Consider the following 17244-nt stretch of genomic DNA (forward strand, 5'->3'; position numbering starts at 1 on the left):
TCAGCTCTTTCAGCCCCAGCCCCTCTCTAGACAGACCTGGCAGCTGGCCAGAGGCTGAGCCGCTGAAATAAGTGCATAGGTAGGTGCCTGTTACTAGCACTGGCCTGGGCTTCAGGCTCGTCCTGGCCTGTGCTGGGGTCCTGCAGGTGTTCCCTGAGGACCAGGTGCGCCTGTCGGGTTTGGCTCTCAGGCCTTGGAGCCTTGCATCGTGGGCCCAAAACAGAAGTCTGTGGTAAGGAGGGCTTTGCCTCCCACCTGGTGTCTTGCAGCATCTCATTCCTGCTCTGGGCGTGGCTCCTTCTGCTGGGACCTTTCCTACCTGCCCAGGTGTGCTAAGGAGAGCTGGCAGCAGTCCCGGAGACACAGGTGCGCTAGGGCAGGCAGGGTCCGGAGAGGCCCTTCAGACCACGTGGGAAAGACTAGAGAAGGGAAGGGACTTCCTTCAGGTCACACAGCCGGTTGGGGTGCAGCCATGGTAAGTGCTGGAGTCGCTGACTCTTCTGTACTGTTTTCCCCTCTGGTGCTGCCTCCCGATTTCTCCTGTGCCGACCCCTCCTTGGCCAAGGCTGCCTCTATCCTCCGAGCTGACAGAAATCCTAACACAGCAGCAGTGTGAACAATAATAGCTGCATGTATTGAGCGCTTCTTCTATGCCAGTGAGCGGGCTGAGGCTTTTCATTCACCCTGCTGACCCTCATAGCAACCCTGCAGATGGGCAGGAGGTGGGATGATACTAGCCCCATTTTACAGATGAGTAAGCTAAGGCTTTCAGAGATTGTCGCTTCCCTCAGGCCACATGGTTAGCGGTGGAGAAATGCAATGTCTGACTGCAGAGCAGTCTGTACCCCGCTGCGGGACATCGTGGGGGTGTGAGCCACGAGCACTGTTCCCGTTGCTGCGCTGATTTCCCAGGCTCCTACGAAGTGAGGTTGTGGGGCTGCCCCTACCCCCTCATCTCGTGGGGTTTCATTGGTATGGCTCAGCAGATTGGAGGGAGGAGACCTGGTGGTGGAGAAGGGGATGTGGATAAACACGTGTGACCCCAAACTTCCTTCTGCAGGGATGACACCTGATAATTAAATGAGTGAACTTCAGGATTTTTGCTAGACTGTGATAGGAACGTGCATTTTGCTAATTTAGTTATCATTGGGGTTTCTGGCTTTGATTTCTTTTTGCCTGTGACTTTTATTGCAGGAAGCTTCTCTCAGCCTGTTCTCATTACATCCCAAATTAAGCAAGAATCCCAACAGGAAGAGAGCAGCTTCAGGAGACCAGGCCGCACTCGTTCACACTGTGTGTGCGGTTGGGTCTATTTGTTTGATTCGATCCGTGTGTGTGTGTGTGTGTGTGTGTGTGTGTGTCCCCTTTTGAGAAAATTTAAAAATAACTTTCTGCCAAAGATGTGGGCACTCAGGATTGTGTTGCTGAGCAGACGTCCTCCTCCCACCCGTGGTCTGCTGCTGTGCTGACGGGGCAGCTCATCTGCTGCAGAAGCCCAGCCCCTCCTTTAATGTGCTTTCCAAGAGGAAAGGCCCAGGGAGCCATGGGGAGGGAGAGGCTGCCGGGTGCTGAGGCAAGAACTCAGCTGTGGGGACAGAGCGGGCTGGCTTTGCATGATTTTACGTGAGAACCCAGGGACCTGGATAGAGTTGCCAGAAGGAAACCAGAGCGGGTACTCAGGGCAGAGCACATTATGCCGTTTCACACATGGGAGGACTGAGAAGTAAAGAGTAGAAAGGGTGCATGAGTTACATGGCAGGTTTAGAGCTAGACCGGCACCATGTGTCTACAACCAAATCCCTACAGGCCCCAGAGGGGTAGATATTTTATTACTGTGACTTGTTCCCCTGCTGCTTTCCCTACGTCCTCTCTCTAACATTCATGAGATTCCCTAGCCAACAAAATTAAGTGGTGTCATAGTGTGGAAGTGATTTTTTTTTTTTTTTTTTTAGCCCAAATGTCTGTTCATCCATATATTCCGCAAGTTGTCTTTTGAGAACTTACTATGTGCTCCTCAGTATTTGAGGCATTGGGGATATAGCAGTGGGCGAAACACACAGGACCTGTAACCTGCTGGGGCTTGCGTTCCAGTGGGGGAAACAAAAGTTAATCATATAACCACACAACTCCATGGCTGCCAGCACAGAAGGGATTCGGTGTGTGCTCCTAGCAAGGACCGTGGCGGCCTAACTTCTGTGGGGCAGAAGTCCCTGATGAGCGTTTCCAGTCAGCCATTTTGTACTTGGATAGTTGTTTAGTTTTTGTTTTTGACCTAAGGTATAGGCATTTTAAAATTGTTCTTTTAAACATCCACTCAGGCTCTGGTCCCTTTTGCTGATCTTTCAGGGGGGTATTTAGCATCCAACATATTAGCTATTCCTACTTGCTTAGTGTAGCCCACAGGTTTGATAAATGCACCTTCCGAGATTTTGTCCAAATGATTGTCCTCAGTTCCTTCCAATCTCAAATGACTTTCCAGTCCCGTTGCCCACTAACAGGGACCACCATCTAGGAAGACTTAGTTAGATTCTGTTCGCCTCCATTGTTAGTGATGAACACCATTGATTTTTTGGATTTATTTCTTCTGTTATTCGCCATTGAAATATTCAGAATATGTACCACCTGCAAGGTCTTCCAGAATCTGGGGTGTACACTATGTTTTGGCCAAGGATTTAATTGACCTAAAGGTGTTCTCTTCTCAGTGTCTGTCTCAGGCTTCGAAGCTCTCTGGTCCACATTTGTTCAGCCATTCCCTTTAGAAGAAAAGATGGAATCAAATTATGTATTGATTCACCCACTGCCCTACCTGTCCCTCAAAGCTGCATACCACTAGTCCTAGAAAACCACTTTTCTCTGTCCGCGTATATCGTAAGGAGGACAGAAGTGAGAGCGGATGGTGTGACAGGGGGAGGAGGGGCATAAGCTAAAGCAACGGTTCTCGAGGTGTGCCCTGTCCCAAAGTGTGAGTTACACAGGATGAGAGAGTCCGCTGGGACTATGGACAACCTTCTGTCCCCTGGAGGAAAGGTGCTGGGCTGGGCATCACCTTGCCACCACCTTTTAGAGGTGTGCCCCAAGGACTGTTCCTGGAGCTCCCCAGGGGTCGGGACCAGGGCCTTTAGATCCTGTGCATGACGGGAACCAGTCTGTCGGACTGGTTCAGATCTCAGCCCAGATTCCTTAAAAATAATTGCGGCCTGGAGTTCCCCCCTCCATCTGCTCTCTGGGCTTGCCTCCCATTCAGGGATCGTAAATGGGGCTTCCTCAGTTTAAGGAGGAAGAAGCTTGGTCTCTGGAGACAAATGTCCCACGAGCCCCGGGTGGTAATCCTAGGCCGGATGTGCCAAGGGGTAAGGTGGGGTTCCAGGCCAGATGTGGGGGGGGTGCCCAGCCCCTCCAAAGTCTCAGCTCTCTCCTTGACAGTGTCCTCCCTTTACTCCACACTCAGATTGGAATCTGCAGCGCTGTAGAAACCCGTAAGCTTCCACCCCTGGTTTCCCCGGGACTCCATTGAGAGCCTCTGCAGCTGGCAGCCAGGGGTTTCAAAGGTCACCCCAGCTGGACGAATTAAAACAACAGATCTGCCTGACCCGGTGAAGCTGGCTGCCCAGCGGAAGGCAAGTTGCAACATCTGCGAGCAAAGTCAAACGCCCCTTAACTTTTTCAGTCAGGCCCTGGGCTCTGTGGCGTCCCTGTCTCTCCTTCCTTCTTCTTTCTCGGCCGGACCTTAGACAGGAATCTGTGCCGTGCAGTGGCAAAGCGTGGCTGCCCCAGCGACCCGACTCATGTGAGTTCTGCCCAGGGGAAGAGACCAGGTAAGGCATGGGCCGTTCTCCAGTGTGTGGCCCTGCACCCCTGTGTGTCCCGTGGGTCACAGCACATCAGCGTGGCACAGCCCACAGCTGAGGAGCGGCCTGCTTAGGCATTAGGAGCAATTAGGGAAATTGTCAGGATTTGAATGCACAGCAGAGAATTAAGGGGTGGACAGAGGAGAAGTCATTGCCTGGGGCATTTGCATCTGGGTGGTTTTACTGCCTCTGATGTGCGCTGTGGCTGGTCACTCACTGCTGACAGCTAGGCTTCCAGTGCGGAGCCTGCCAGGAGCCCTTTCCTGTAGGGAAGGCAGGGTCTGTCCAGGATACCCTGCTGCCGGATCTGGTGCTTCAAGGCTGCGATCATTTCCAATGTATGCACTTTGGGGAGGGAACGGGACGACAGCTGGTTTCGATAAACTTGTTCTGCCATAACTTGATCCCTGATTTTTACCTTTTTTTTCTGAGTCATTTTGCCTCACAGTTGCACTCCGTTTTGGCATAGTTGAAAGTGTTTCTGGGTTCAAGAGACAATTTAAAGTGCTTCTGATCAAATTAAAGTCAAATTAACTTAGTGCTGCTTTGAATGATCAATATATTCTGTTACTTGTGGAAACAAGTAAGATGTTCAATAAATGTATTTGGACGTGAGTTTTGCCCCAAGTATTGTGTGTGTGTGTGTGTGTGTGTGTGTGTTGGGGTGGAGGGGCTGCTTCCAGCTCTCAGACCACTGTTCTTTTTGACCCCACGCCTCCGTTTTTCTCTCTTCTTAACTTTTCTGTCCTTTGATCTGGGTGTAACTGGTAATGAACAAAACCCCCTAGTTGGTATGTTTCATTCAGCCACTGAGCACTGCTCTGCTGCTGAGAAGATATTGCAGAAGTCACCCCGGCCTCTGGTCTTCTCGATGGGAATGTGGTCACCAGGCTGGAAGAGGGATGAGAAGGGAACAAGGATGGTTTGACTTTTTTTTTGATAGAGCATTCCAAATATGTCAGTAACTATTAATTGGCAGTGTGGATGGAATCTGTTTATTCTGCTGATGGCAGTGGGCTGAGCGGAGCTGTTTGGTGTGTCTGGCCCGCCTGGTACGGGGCTGTGGTCCTGCTTGCATGATGGTTAAGTATCTGCCCCCTGCAGCCGCCTCGCAGGGGACTGGATGTCTTCTGGCTGTATCGATTTGCGTATTTGTTCTGTTTCTAACCATAATGCCAGACCTCCCCTAGAGCTGGATGACTTCTGTCTTCTGTGTTCTTGAGACCAAGGACGTTCCCTTTGATGACAGTCTCTGGGGTCTTCGGGAGGTTTTAGGTGGACCCCAGAAGGTCTTGGATCAAGAGGATTTGTAAAGGGGGTCATGAGCCTGATGTCACCACTCATAGTTTCCGGCTCCCCAGAAAACAGAGGCAGAAGAGACTTGTGTCTACCAAAACCAGGCCTGAGAGTAGGGAGGCAACACATTCCCTGCCCCCACCCCTTTTTCTCTCTGCAACTCCTAATACTCCTCTTTGCAATAGCCTCTGCCTATTTCATCCTTTTTCCTGGGAATAGCATGAAATGGCTCCCCTGGGTCTGGGGCCCTCCAGGAAAGGCACAGGGTTTGACTGCAGTCAGACTGCAGTGTGGTGTCCACCTCTTAGCTGTGTGACGTCAGACAAGTGCAGTTGGCTTTCTGAGCCCGTGTCCTCATTTGTACAAGGAGCATAGTCAGAACTGCCTTGCAAGGACTGTGGGAACCGAGTGAGATTAGTGCCCAGCATGCTGTCAGGGGCACACTCTCTGCCCATGAAACGGGGCTGCGAGAACGGACACGCCAGTCCTTCTTTCCCCCTGTTTTGCGGAATTCTGCCATCTGCCTCCTCCCGCTGTTCTGCAGCAATCCCACTCTCCTACCCTTGCCCTGAAGATAATCAGGCTGGCCTGGGCGTCTTGCTGTCCTTGGTGAAAAGGGTGGGGACACTGGTTTTCCTTTGGGAGCTGGGTGATGATGTTGACGGCTACCACTTACTGAACCACTTTTACGCTGTACTATGTGTTTTGCATACACTCTCATTCAAATCCTCCCTTCAACCTTGCACGTTGATATTATCATTCCCATTTTACAGAAAAGGAGACCGAGGCCAAGAGAACTGCAGCACCTTGCCCGGCTCACAGAAAGAAAGTAGCAATGCCCCTGTATTTACGGCAGGGTCAGACCCTCATGATCCCTGCCCCCACCGCTGGTGCTGTCGGCACAGAGTTTATCTGTCACCTCACTTCTGTGGCAGTGGGGGAGGGCAGAGGGAGCAGTGTCCCCTCTGGGGGACCATCCTAGGTAGCTCTGCAGGATATAAGAACCCCATTCCTTCCCTACCCATGTGACCACATTCAACACACACACAAGTAACTATTCACTTCAGTGTCCCAACACCTAGCTTGTCACATAGTAAGATGTTCAATAAATATATTTTAACTGAGTGAATGAATATATCCTGATTCTTGCCATTAAAGTTATGTCATGATTACTTTGAAATTGTTCTGCAAACACATACACCAACACAATGATATAAATATGGCAACAGACTAATTACTGGGTCTAGGTGATGGGTATTTGAGGTGCTCATTTTATTTTTCTTTCTATTTTTCTGCATGTTTGAAATTTTCCATAATAAAACTTATTTTTAGTTTAAAATTTTTATATTATTAAATTCCTGTCATTGTTTACCTTGTTAAGTATGCACTCATGTAACTGCCTGATATTCCATTGTACGTAACCAATTCTCACTGTTAGATGAGGGTTTTTTCTCTATTTCTATTTAACTGGATTATTTTCCTATTTCTTTTGTTAAAAATAATGTGATTACATTTTTATATATAAATTTTGGGCTGCATCTCTGATTGTTTCCCAATCATACATCTCTAAATGTAGGATTACTAGGAAAAGAGAGAGACATTTTATTCAGAATCTTTTTGCCAAATTGCTTTCCAGAAATATTGTACCAATTTATATTCCCCGGGTGGGTATAAGTATATCCACCTTACCACAATCTCACCAGCATTATATGTTATCTTTCTTTTTAAATGTCAATTGGGTTAGTTTTTTAAGACAACAGCTTGTTCCTAAGTTGCACTGCTGGGTTCTTACTGTTGCTAGGCAGTGTCCATTTGTTTAGTCGTCTTCTGTCTGTCTTCTGTGAACCAACCATCCAAGGCATAGCCTCTGCCCATTTATTGTCAGGTTGTTTTCTTTTTATATGTAAATTGTCCTAGTCCTTTGTTTTTGTTCCGAACATTTTATCCTGGATTATCATCCATCTTTTAATGTTGCTGATGATATGTTGTGACAGAGAAAATCTTAATTTTTGTTTGTGTGGTAGCAGCTCTCATTTCCTCCCTTGTTACCCCAACCTCACGCCCCTTCCCACCAGCCAGTTGTGACTGTTTCCAGGTGAGAAGGCCCAATGATTACGAATGATTAAGAATAGGGGCTCTGGTGCCCGATGCCAGGTTCAGATGCCAGCTCTGCGCCCTACTGAATACCACGACCTTGAGCAAATTTCTTAATCTCATTGCACCTTGGTTTCTGTTCCATAAAATGGGGATGAGGCGATTATCTGTCTCATAGTGTTGTGTGGAGCAAATGAGCTGTGACTTATAAAGTGTTTAGAATAGTTCCTGGCGTATAGTAAGTGCTATGTAAGTTTTGCTTTCATTGTTACCTAATGCACTGAACCTCTGAGTCTTATCACTTGGAAAGGATTTTGTTTGCAAAGCTGATACCTTATCAGTGAAAGAGAAAGCTGGATTTGTCCAGCAGGGATGTGCCCTGTTGCAAACAGATCTAGGTGTTTGTTATTTTAATTTGAACTGCAGAATAGTATCTCCATTTTATTTTTGTTAGATGTCATTAAATTTAAACAAACTAATTACATGCCCTGCATACCGCTGTTCATTTGTGTCAGCTTATCCAGCTCACAGTGTAGAATTGAAGTATGTGACTGAAGATCCCAAGTAAGTGAACAGAAATATAGCAGATGTTTGTCGCACGCCTACAATAGTCCAGGCACCACGGATTCTGTAGAGAATAAGACCTGGTCCCCGACCTGGAGCCGTCCCAGCCTGGCAGGCTTCTACCTGGACTTAGAACCTGGAACAGGGATACTTAGGATGTATTCCAGGCGGTGGCTGTGGGTGTCTAGTGACCTTGGCTGCAATCTGACCACTCAGCCTATCTCAACTGATGCCTAGTCTGGTCCTCCAACCTTTCCTGTGGATCTCGGGAGCTCCCCCAAACCCCCATTTTTCTAACAGATCCCTTTTCCATTTATGAGAGCCAGCGTCAGTTTCTGTAGTTTACAACCAAGAACTCAGATTCGTACCTGTTGCTAATTCCACTTCTGGAATCACTCCTAAGGCAGTCCCTTTGTTCCAGCTAACCTTGCCGTCCCCATTCACATCTTGTCTAGTCCTAATTAGGCCCTGGACCAGAGTCAGGAACCTGAGGTGTTGCCATCATTTTGCTTTGTCTCTGTGGGGAAGTAACTGAACCCTCTGTGGCCTCAGTTATAAATGTAGGAGTTAGCCTAGATAATCTAAAACTCTCTTCTCTAATGTTCTGTGACCTTTGAGCCTTTTTCACAGTCTAGTCCCCAGAAGTAGGATGTCCTTTCTGGCCTTGCTCCCTTCCCTTCGTCCAACCACACACGCTTACCTCACCCAGGATCCTTGCTGTATTAACCCCAAACTACTTTCTTTCTTGGAGGGTGAATCCTGTGTTTCTTTGACCTATGAGCTCTCACGGTTCAAGCAAAACCAGCTTTTTCTTTCTACCACAGTGCCTAATGTAAATATTGATTCTGACAGGTCAGTAGCTAATCAATACTGGTTTTAGGTACCATTGTAAAAACTCTGAGGACCATTTGGTTTCTCTGTTCTTGCCCCAGCTGCCCCTCTCCTAGTTCTCCAGGGTGTTTGGGGGCGGCTAGGGCGTGGCCCTGGGAGGTGGCGTCTGGGCTGGCTGGGCCTCCCCCTGGCAGACTTGCTGTGGAGGATACAGAGCCTCTCATTCCCCGAGAGGAGCTTCAGGTGGACCCTAACCTAGTGTGGCACCTGCTCCCTGTAAAACCCACAACACAGGGACCCAACCAGCACACTGGGCCCACTGCCGCCTGCGGGGAAACAGGGCTGTACTTTTTGTGTCACCTGACCTGCCTTCCTTCCTGTTTGCAGACCATGGGGGACGTGAAGCTGGCTGCGTCGACACACGTTTCTAAAACCTCCCTCAGTGTGGATCACTCAAGAGTCGGCTCCATGCCCCTGACTGCGGCCCCTGCTTTCATTTTGCCCCCTCGGAACCTCTGCATCAGAGAAGGAGCCACCGCCAAGTTTGAAGGGAGGGTAAGAAGCTGGCTGGGTGGGAAGCTTGGGGGAGATGGGAGGGGTCCTTGCTCTTCCTCCAGCCTTTTCCGCAGAAGGTTGGATGTGTTGGAGGTCCTGGTTTGTTTTGGACCCACATATGAAGTGAATATATGCCGTTTGCCCTATTTCTTTTGTTTATGGTTGGCCCTGGTCTGTGTCGGACAACTTGAGGGTGGGAGGGACACAGGTGTTTTGCTGTTAACATAGGTCATGTCTGGGTATGTGCTGCCTGATTATAAGAGAAGAAGCCATGGGCTGGTGGCAGGAAGCGTGCGCCCTCAATATGGTTTAAATGTGTGCCCTCAAATATGGTATAAATACTGTGTCTCCCTGAAAATAAGACCGGGTCTTCTATTAATTTTTGCTCCAAAAAACGCATTAGAGCTGATTGTCCGGCTAGGTCTTATTTTCGGGGAAACACGGTAGGTGCCCTCAAGTATGGACAATTGAGAACTGACTATAATTTTTCTTTCACTTCCTCCCTGGATGGAGTGTTTTAGTTAACTCACCCCCTCGTGTATCTACTGGGAACCTCCAGAGTGGGGTGATTAGATATCGGACCCTTTATCAGTTCTTTTGCTAATGAACATTGCTGGCTTGCCCTTATTGGGTCTCCATTTCTTCTTCTGCAAGTGTGCATGGTAATTCCTTGTCCATCTTGTACTAGAAAGGAGGAGAAGCTAGGAACATTACAGACTAATTGTCAGAATATCTGGTGTTATGCCCAGTTGGGGAGACTTTCAGTAAGCTGCTGGCTCAGGCCACCAGGAAGTCAAATCGTCCACTTGACATGGAGATGCATGTGGAAGTGGGGGTTGCAGGTGCTATTCGTGCTGGAATTAAACATGGGGGATCTACCCCAGAAAATGCTTTAGAAGCTAGAGGGCTTTGATGGGAGCAAAAGACAACTGAGGTGATGAGGAATTCTTAGGTTGCACTATGAATCTACAGTTGGCCCTTGCATGACACGGGTTTGAACTGCACAGGTCCACTTATAGGTGGATTTTTTTCAGTAAGGATACAGTCATCCCTCCTTATCCTTGGGTTTCACTTCTGTGGATTCAGCCAACCACTGATCGCAAAGTGTTTTTGATCTGCGGTTGGGAATCTACGGATAGGGAGAGCTGAATTAAACGGTACGAGTATGTGAATTTTCAACTGTTTGGGGGTTGGTGCCCCTAACCCCCGCGTTGTTCAAGGGTCAACTATACGATTCCAGAGCAGGCCCCGAAAGCTTGTAGAAGGAAGAGGTTGAGCGCATCCCTCTGCCTGGATGACGCTGGGCGTTGCCCAGGTTTGGCTGGGGGGCCATCTGGAGAGGGTGCAGGGGGTGCTGCTGTGCACATGGCCCGAAGCTGCACTGCACTGCCTGGTGTGCTCTGCACGGGCCTGTCTAGCTGACTGTTGCTGGTGGAGGTGACACAACAGCCCTTGTCATGTCTTTTACTTGGAGAAGATTGTGGAGAATGTTCGTGCTGCTGCTGAGGGATCCGTTTCTTCCCTCTGGGCACTGCCGGGATGAGGGTTGTTTTCGGTTACCCTGACCGTGATCCCCCCACACCCCGATACCCCCACAACTGGCAGGAAAGAAGCAACAAGAAGAATCCCTGGAGGGTTAGAAGTGGCTTAGACAGCCATAAAAAGGAATGAAATGCTGGTACATCCTACGACATGGATGAACACGGAAAGCATCACGCTAAGTGAAAGATGCCAGACACAAAAGGTCACATGTTACATGATTCCATGGATATGAAAGGTCCAGATCAGACAAACCTACAGACATAGAAGGCAGATTACTGGTTGCCGGGGGGCTAGGGAGGGGTAGTGAAGAGTGACTGCTCATCGGTACAGGGTTTCTTTTGGGGATGATGATGGTTGCACAACTTTGTGAATGCATTATGAAACACTGAGTTTACACTTAAAAATAAAGAAATTTAAAATGAACTTTAAAAATGGCTTAACAAAACTGATTTCATCTCCATAACGGCCGTCTTGCCCTCTGCCTCTGAGAGATGAACTTCGTCCTTAAATTCAGACAGACGTGAGAAGGAAGAGATGGCTTTACTTCCTTGCAGCCTGATGCTGGCCTCGCTTTCTCTGCTGACTTTGGAGGTCACCAAGGAGCTGATTGGTGGTCATTTGAGGTCATTTGATTTGGGACTTTGAAGAATGAGCTCTGGCCCCGGAGTCAGCTCCCCGGAGTCCTTGGTTGCTCATTCTCTCGTTGGCAGGTCATACCTTCTAAAGACCTAGGTCTCCTTATCTGAGAAGAAACAACTAGTTGTTGCTGTATTTCTGGTCTGCAGGGTTGTGAAAAGGAAATGAGTTGAAGAAGAAAATGGTAAAGCACTTCAGAACATTAAACAGTGTAGTGATACAGTATTTTATTAATGAGATGAAATTCACATAACATAAGAAGAACCATCTTAAACAACTCATGCTGGGTGCGTTCACAATGTTGACAGCAGTATTCTTAAAATACAGCATTCTCTGTGAAATTTTTATTTTGTTTATATTGATGAAGTAGTTGACTGTGTATGTTGCATGTGGGCTGTAAACGAACACGCACCTAAAAAGTCAGCCTTCAGAGCTACCTTCTCGCTGATCACCTGCCTGGAACAAACCCAGAACAACACCTTGACAGCATGCTGGCGGAGAGTGGACACAGAAGGAAGACTATTCCAGAGAGAGGTCGGAGGGAGTGTCTGCTTCCATCTGCAAAACTGCAGAGGGAAACGCAGAGGGAGAGGCTGTCACAGAAAGTGCTCTGTAAACTAGCGTGCCACAAGTGGGTATTGTCACAGTAGCAGAGGACACAAAGGGGCGTTTCGCATTGGGGCAAGGCCACCTCAAATGATTCCAGGATGAGGAAACTGATTGTTTTTCTACCAGAGATGAGGTTGATCGGGAGTCTTCCTGACCTGGTGCCCTCAGAGAAGGGGAAGGGAAGGTAGTGTTAACCGGAAGTACGTGGCCTACAACCGGGAGTTGCTAGTTATAAAAGACTGAGCTCCATAGGGAGCATGGTCAGTGCTTCTCTGCCTCCAATGCATGTTAACCTTCATAGCTGTGGCCATTTAATTCTGCCTGCACTGACCCCTCCCTTCATCTCCTGGGACACATCCTGTTCTAGACGCTCAGTCTGCAGCAAACCAGTCCCAGGTCAGTCTCCAGTGGCCTCAGGACCTCAGCTCTTCAGTAACGGGGCTCTTGTAGAATCTCTTACAAGTGAATGATTTTTAAAAATGAAGTCTTCAAGCTACTTCTTAGGCCCAGGCTGGTGCCCACTGCAGCCAGCGAGAATCCTTCTCTTACTGGTGGTAGCCCCCACGAGCTCTGTCTGCTTTCCTCTCCTCCGACCCTCCCTCATCTTTAAAGTTGCCACCAACAGCTTGAGCCCTGAAGCGTGGTGTAGAGGGTACCAGGATGTCCCAGCTTCTTCTTCTGAAGGTGGCACAGGGACCCTCCCATCACTATGGAAACACAGCGGATACCACAGATGTGAGAAAGTTATAAAGGTCTGTTTCCTTCTGCTCCCTGAGCTGGTAATTAGAAGTCGGTTCAAACTTGTGCTTTCTGTTTTTATTCCCGAAAGAGGCAAACGCTGTTGCCCGCCCTGCCCATTTCCTTTTTATGCTTATTGTTAGGTCAAGAACTTAATGAACCCCTTCCTCCAGGAAAGCCTCTCTTTCTAGCAAGAAGACTTGGGGGGCATTCAGGTAGGGCCACAGGTGCCCCTTGTGGCTCATGTCTTTTTCTGAGAAGCCCCAAACTATGAGATGATCAGCTCTGTGGGTCTCAGTCCGTCACGTCCACTAGGGTTTTCCCCGTTTGTTGAGGTACTTGGGACGGCCACCCATCACCCACTACCGGTCCCCTTTCCCCTTGCCCGTTTCCACTCTACAGGCCACTGTAGAGGCTTCCTTTGCAGCTAACGGTGACCCAGTGACACATTCTGCTGAAATCTGCTAGGGAGTTTCTGGGAAAGTTCTTGTTTTTCTGATTTAAAAAAAAGAAAACATCATCGCTGTTACTGTCATATTCTACCTCTGCTTCCTGCCCTGAATGCAGAGGTGATGCTTGGTGCTTGGTCAACTGTAGTAAAATCACGAGGCGACAAGCCAGAACACTACGGATTGGGTGGGGTGCGGTGGGGGTGGGGGTGGGGTGTTCAGCGGTGGAGAGAGCCTGAAAACTAACAGCCACGAGACAAAAATCCTAAGGCTTAAAAACTTTCCCAGATAGGATCTTTGGCTGTGGTTATTCACACAGGAAGTTTTACAAAAAGTATTCCTAACTGATAAACACCTAGTAAGATACATGTGGAGATACTGGGTCTTTAAATGATGAGGATAAATAGGGGAGAAGACATAGGACAGAGAAGAACTAAAAATCTCAGACCCTTATCAAATCTGCCAACAGTGAGGGGAGTACCTTATTCTGAGTGGAATGTGGCCCTGCACTTAAAGCATTCTAGAAGAATTCAGGCCTTCTTGGCTGTGGCCATCTGGCTTGAACCAACAGGGTCTAGGGTTTCTGAGAGGAAGTCAACCACACTGGGTCAAGTCGTAAGTTAATGTCACGATAGAACAACTACTGTTTGATCAGGGTCTACTTATTAGGCCGAAACTATCTTCTTCTTTTGGCTCTGCCAGCCTAAAGCTTGAGATTATACTTTCAGGAACTCATAAAACTTTGGCTCTATATCTCATCAGTACCACCTTTAAACCCAGGAAACCTGAGCCCGTGTTCTAGAAACGCTTCTTCCTTTGTCTGGCAAAGGATTTTCTCACCTCAGAGCAGGGGACCTGTCTACCCAAGGGATGTGCCCACTGGAGCCCAGCGTTTTAGATACCCAGCACCCCAGAATTCTTTACCAAATGGCCCTGAGTCCATGTTCAGTGCCTGTGTGGGCCTCTCTCGATGAGAAGGTGTTGCTAGGCCTGAGGGGGTGGTCAGGGGGCACCTGTTTGCTTGGGGGGATGAGCAGGTAGCTGAGACTCGGGTGTGGGGCTCTGTTGCCCACCCATGTGTGTAGGACAATCTCCGCAATGCAGGATGCAGCTCGGATGGGACGCGTGGTACATCACACTGTGTTACCGCTTGGTGAGCACTACTGGCCCAGGAAGCTGGGGCTTCCATGTATAGCTAGCCAGCACCCCACAAGTGCCAGGGGCTGCCCGAAACTCCTCTAGCTGTTCTGTTGTCTATGTGGGCTGCCAAAGTATTGATGGACTGTTTCCCCCTCCACAGTCAAATACGAAAGGAGTAAGATGGTAGGAAAAATACTGACATTACTGGAGATTTCTTCCCCTCTGCTCTGGAATTCATTCTTATCAGAAAAAGCAAACATGGTGATAGGTCCTGGCTGTGCTGTGAATCAAATGAGCTGATACTTTAGTGCCTCTTGAAAAGTACAGCTCAAAGGAGGTTTCAGTCCAGGCCGGACTTCTCAGTGTTTACTCACGTGGGCCTCTCATCAAGGGCTAGTCTGGCCTCATCAAGGCATGTTTATGTTTAAGTCGTGGAGGAGAGAGGGAAGGAACACGAGAAAATGTGACCCAGGCAAGCTGGAATCATTTCTCAGTTTCTCCTTTAGCCAATAGTAGTAGCCCTCCCCCAATAACTTCTCCCCAGTTCACGTCTAACTCAGAAGCACTCAATCACTTTGAAAAATTGGAAGGAAGTAGCGGGTCTGCCTTCTGTCCTCAGGAGTCCCAATTGTGTGGTTCTGGAGGAAAGCATGTGCACATCAAGTAGCAGGATATGACAGTGTATCATTGGATGCTTGGAATAGTTCAATAAATACTTGTTGTAGTGTAGGAATTTAGAGGAGATGGAGACGGGGCTTGGAGTGACCTGAAAACTGGGTTCCTGCTGCTTGACTGCTGCCCTTCCAGGTGGCCCTCCCTACTGCGACGTTAGTCATCATCCGAAAACGCCCGTCTGCCGGTGTCACCCCCTGTGTCATTCCCTGGAACCTCGGATGAAGCTCTTCAGCCTAAGAGGCCTTTACGCCCAGCTCCTAGGTCCCCAGCATTGTATGCAGAGTTCTGGCCCTGCTCCCCCAGCCCACACATACGTGATACAGACACTTGGTTCTTCCATCACCTTTGTGGAGGAAAGGTAAACAAGAAAAGTATTTTATCTGCCCTATCAGTTTGGGGTTAGGAATGGGGGCAGAGTGTCATAGGAAGGGAACTGGCATTTGTTGCTGCCCTGTTGGGGCCAGGCATGTAACCTTAGTCATTTCATCCTTCTGGTAAGGTAGCTTTATCCTTTTATAGAGGAAACAAACGGGTGCTCAAAGTAATTACAAACTAGCCAAGGTTACATCAGTAAGTGATAGAGGCAGGACCTTTGGATCCAAGTCTTGTGTTCCTCATACTCTGTGATGCCGTCCCTTTCACGTGTCTCATCTGCTTACCTGAACTCATGACTGTTTCTTATTTATCACAATGCCTGCCACATGATAGGTGCTCAATAAATGTTTGGTTCCCCCAGGAGCCAAGGTGGTAGGGCCTAAGGCTCCAGCCCTCTTGCCAGTCAAGTTCATCAGGTTTGGTCCCATGCTTCCCATGGGGCTTACCTCCCCTTACCCCACCCCACCTCCTGCCCTCACTGTTACACACCCACAGGCCTGCATCCCTGCTCCCCTCATTGCCTCTGGCTGTGCCTTAATCTGGAATGCCCTTCCGTCTCTCCATCCTACCCAGCCTCAAGTTCCGATTTAAATTCTATCTCCTTCAGGCTACTTTCCTTAAGTATGTTTTCTTTTTTAAAGCATTTTATTAGAGGACAGTAGAGCCATGATAATAGGATGTGGAATATTTCCAATAATCACATAAGATCATTCATGAGTAATAACCACAGGAAAGAGTTGACTGCTTTGGCCTTTTTAAAACGTACTATTCATTAATCATCTCTGTGCCTATAACTTTGTTATAAAGAAAAAATGATTTAAATGTTAGACTATTTTTAAAACAAAAATTCAAATAATGTAAAACAGTTCCTTACCTTGACACTTACTTCTACTCTTCAGAGGCAGCCACTGTCAACAATTTGGGTATCCTTCCAGGAATGTTCTGTGCAAATGTAAGTGTATATCTAGCTACATATAATCTATTTTACACAAACACACACACACACACACACACACACACACACACACACACACGAGGTCACACAATGAAGTTCATGAACTCATCCTAGAAAAAGTGCTACAGACCTCACTGCTGAATATCACTATGGTCACCTTCGAAGCACTCCCCTTGGGAAGCTATGCACCGATGCCAGAGCCTAGTCTACCCTTCAAAGCAATTTTGGAACTCTTTTTACGGAATGGCCACCAGAGTTGTCGTATTTCCCTTGATGTCCTGAATGTCATCAAAATGCCTTCCTTTCAATATTTCCTTTATCTTTGGGTAAAGAAAGAAGTCATTGGGGGCCAGATCAGGTGAGTAGGGAGGGTGTTCCAATACAGTTATTTGTTTCTTAGCTAAAAACTCCCTCACAGGGAGTGCCGTGTGAGCTGGTGCATTGTTGTGATGCAAGAGCCATGAATTATTGGCGAGAAGTTCAGGTCGTCGAACTTTATCACGCAGCCTTTTCAGCACTTCCAAATAGTAAACTTGATTAACTGTTTGTCTAGTTGGTACAAATTCATAATGAATAACCCCTCTGATATCAAAAAAGGTCAGCAACATCATTGCAACAAGTTCGCAAACTTAATTGTCAGGCCTCGTATATCTATCTACATATAATCTATTTTACACACACACACACACACACACACACGCACACACACATACAAAGTGGGCCCACATACATATACTGATCTGCAACTTGCTCTTTTCACTTAACTTTTTGCATTTTTTCACATTAGTGCATAGATCTACCTCATATTAATAGATCTAATCCTGAGCTTTCTAACCTTCAATTGCTCCCTCCTCTGAATTCCTATAATACTTACATATATGACACATGTTTACATTTTACCAGTTTACAATTTTATCGGTTATTGTTTATCGTCTTT

At 47.8% G+C, this 17244-nt stretch overlaps 1 protein-coding gene across 5 annotated transcripts in view; it reads left to right on the forward strand.

Moving 5' to 3' along the window:
* Positions 1–17244, forward strand: part of MYLK (myosin light chain kinase) — a 241671-nt gene that overhangs the window by 63511 nt on the left and 160916 nt on the right. For 3 of the 5 annotated variants that reach the window (XM_019738977.3, XM_019738976.3, XM_019738979.3), the window contains one exon: positions 9021–9188. In XM_019738977.3, coding sequence (XP_019594536.3) covers positions 9024–9188 — 165 coding nt within the window. In that variant the 5' untranslated portion in view covers positions 9021–9023. Of the gene's footprint in view, positions 1–3622; positions 3816–9020; positions 9189–17244 lie in introns of those variants that run through there. The other 2 variants (XM_019738974.3, XM_019738975.3) reach the window with 2 other exon arrangements.

The sequence above is a fragment of the Rhinolophus sinicus genome, chromosome 17 (genome assembly GCF_057876585.1).
Source record: "Rhinolophus sinicus isolate RSI-liver-muscle chromosome 17, RSI-T2T, whole genome shotgun sequence".
In the NCBI taxonomy this organism is placed as follows: Eukaryota; Metazoa; Chordata; class Mammalia; order Chiroptera; family Rhinolophidae; genus Rhinolophus; species Rhinolophus sinicus.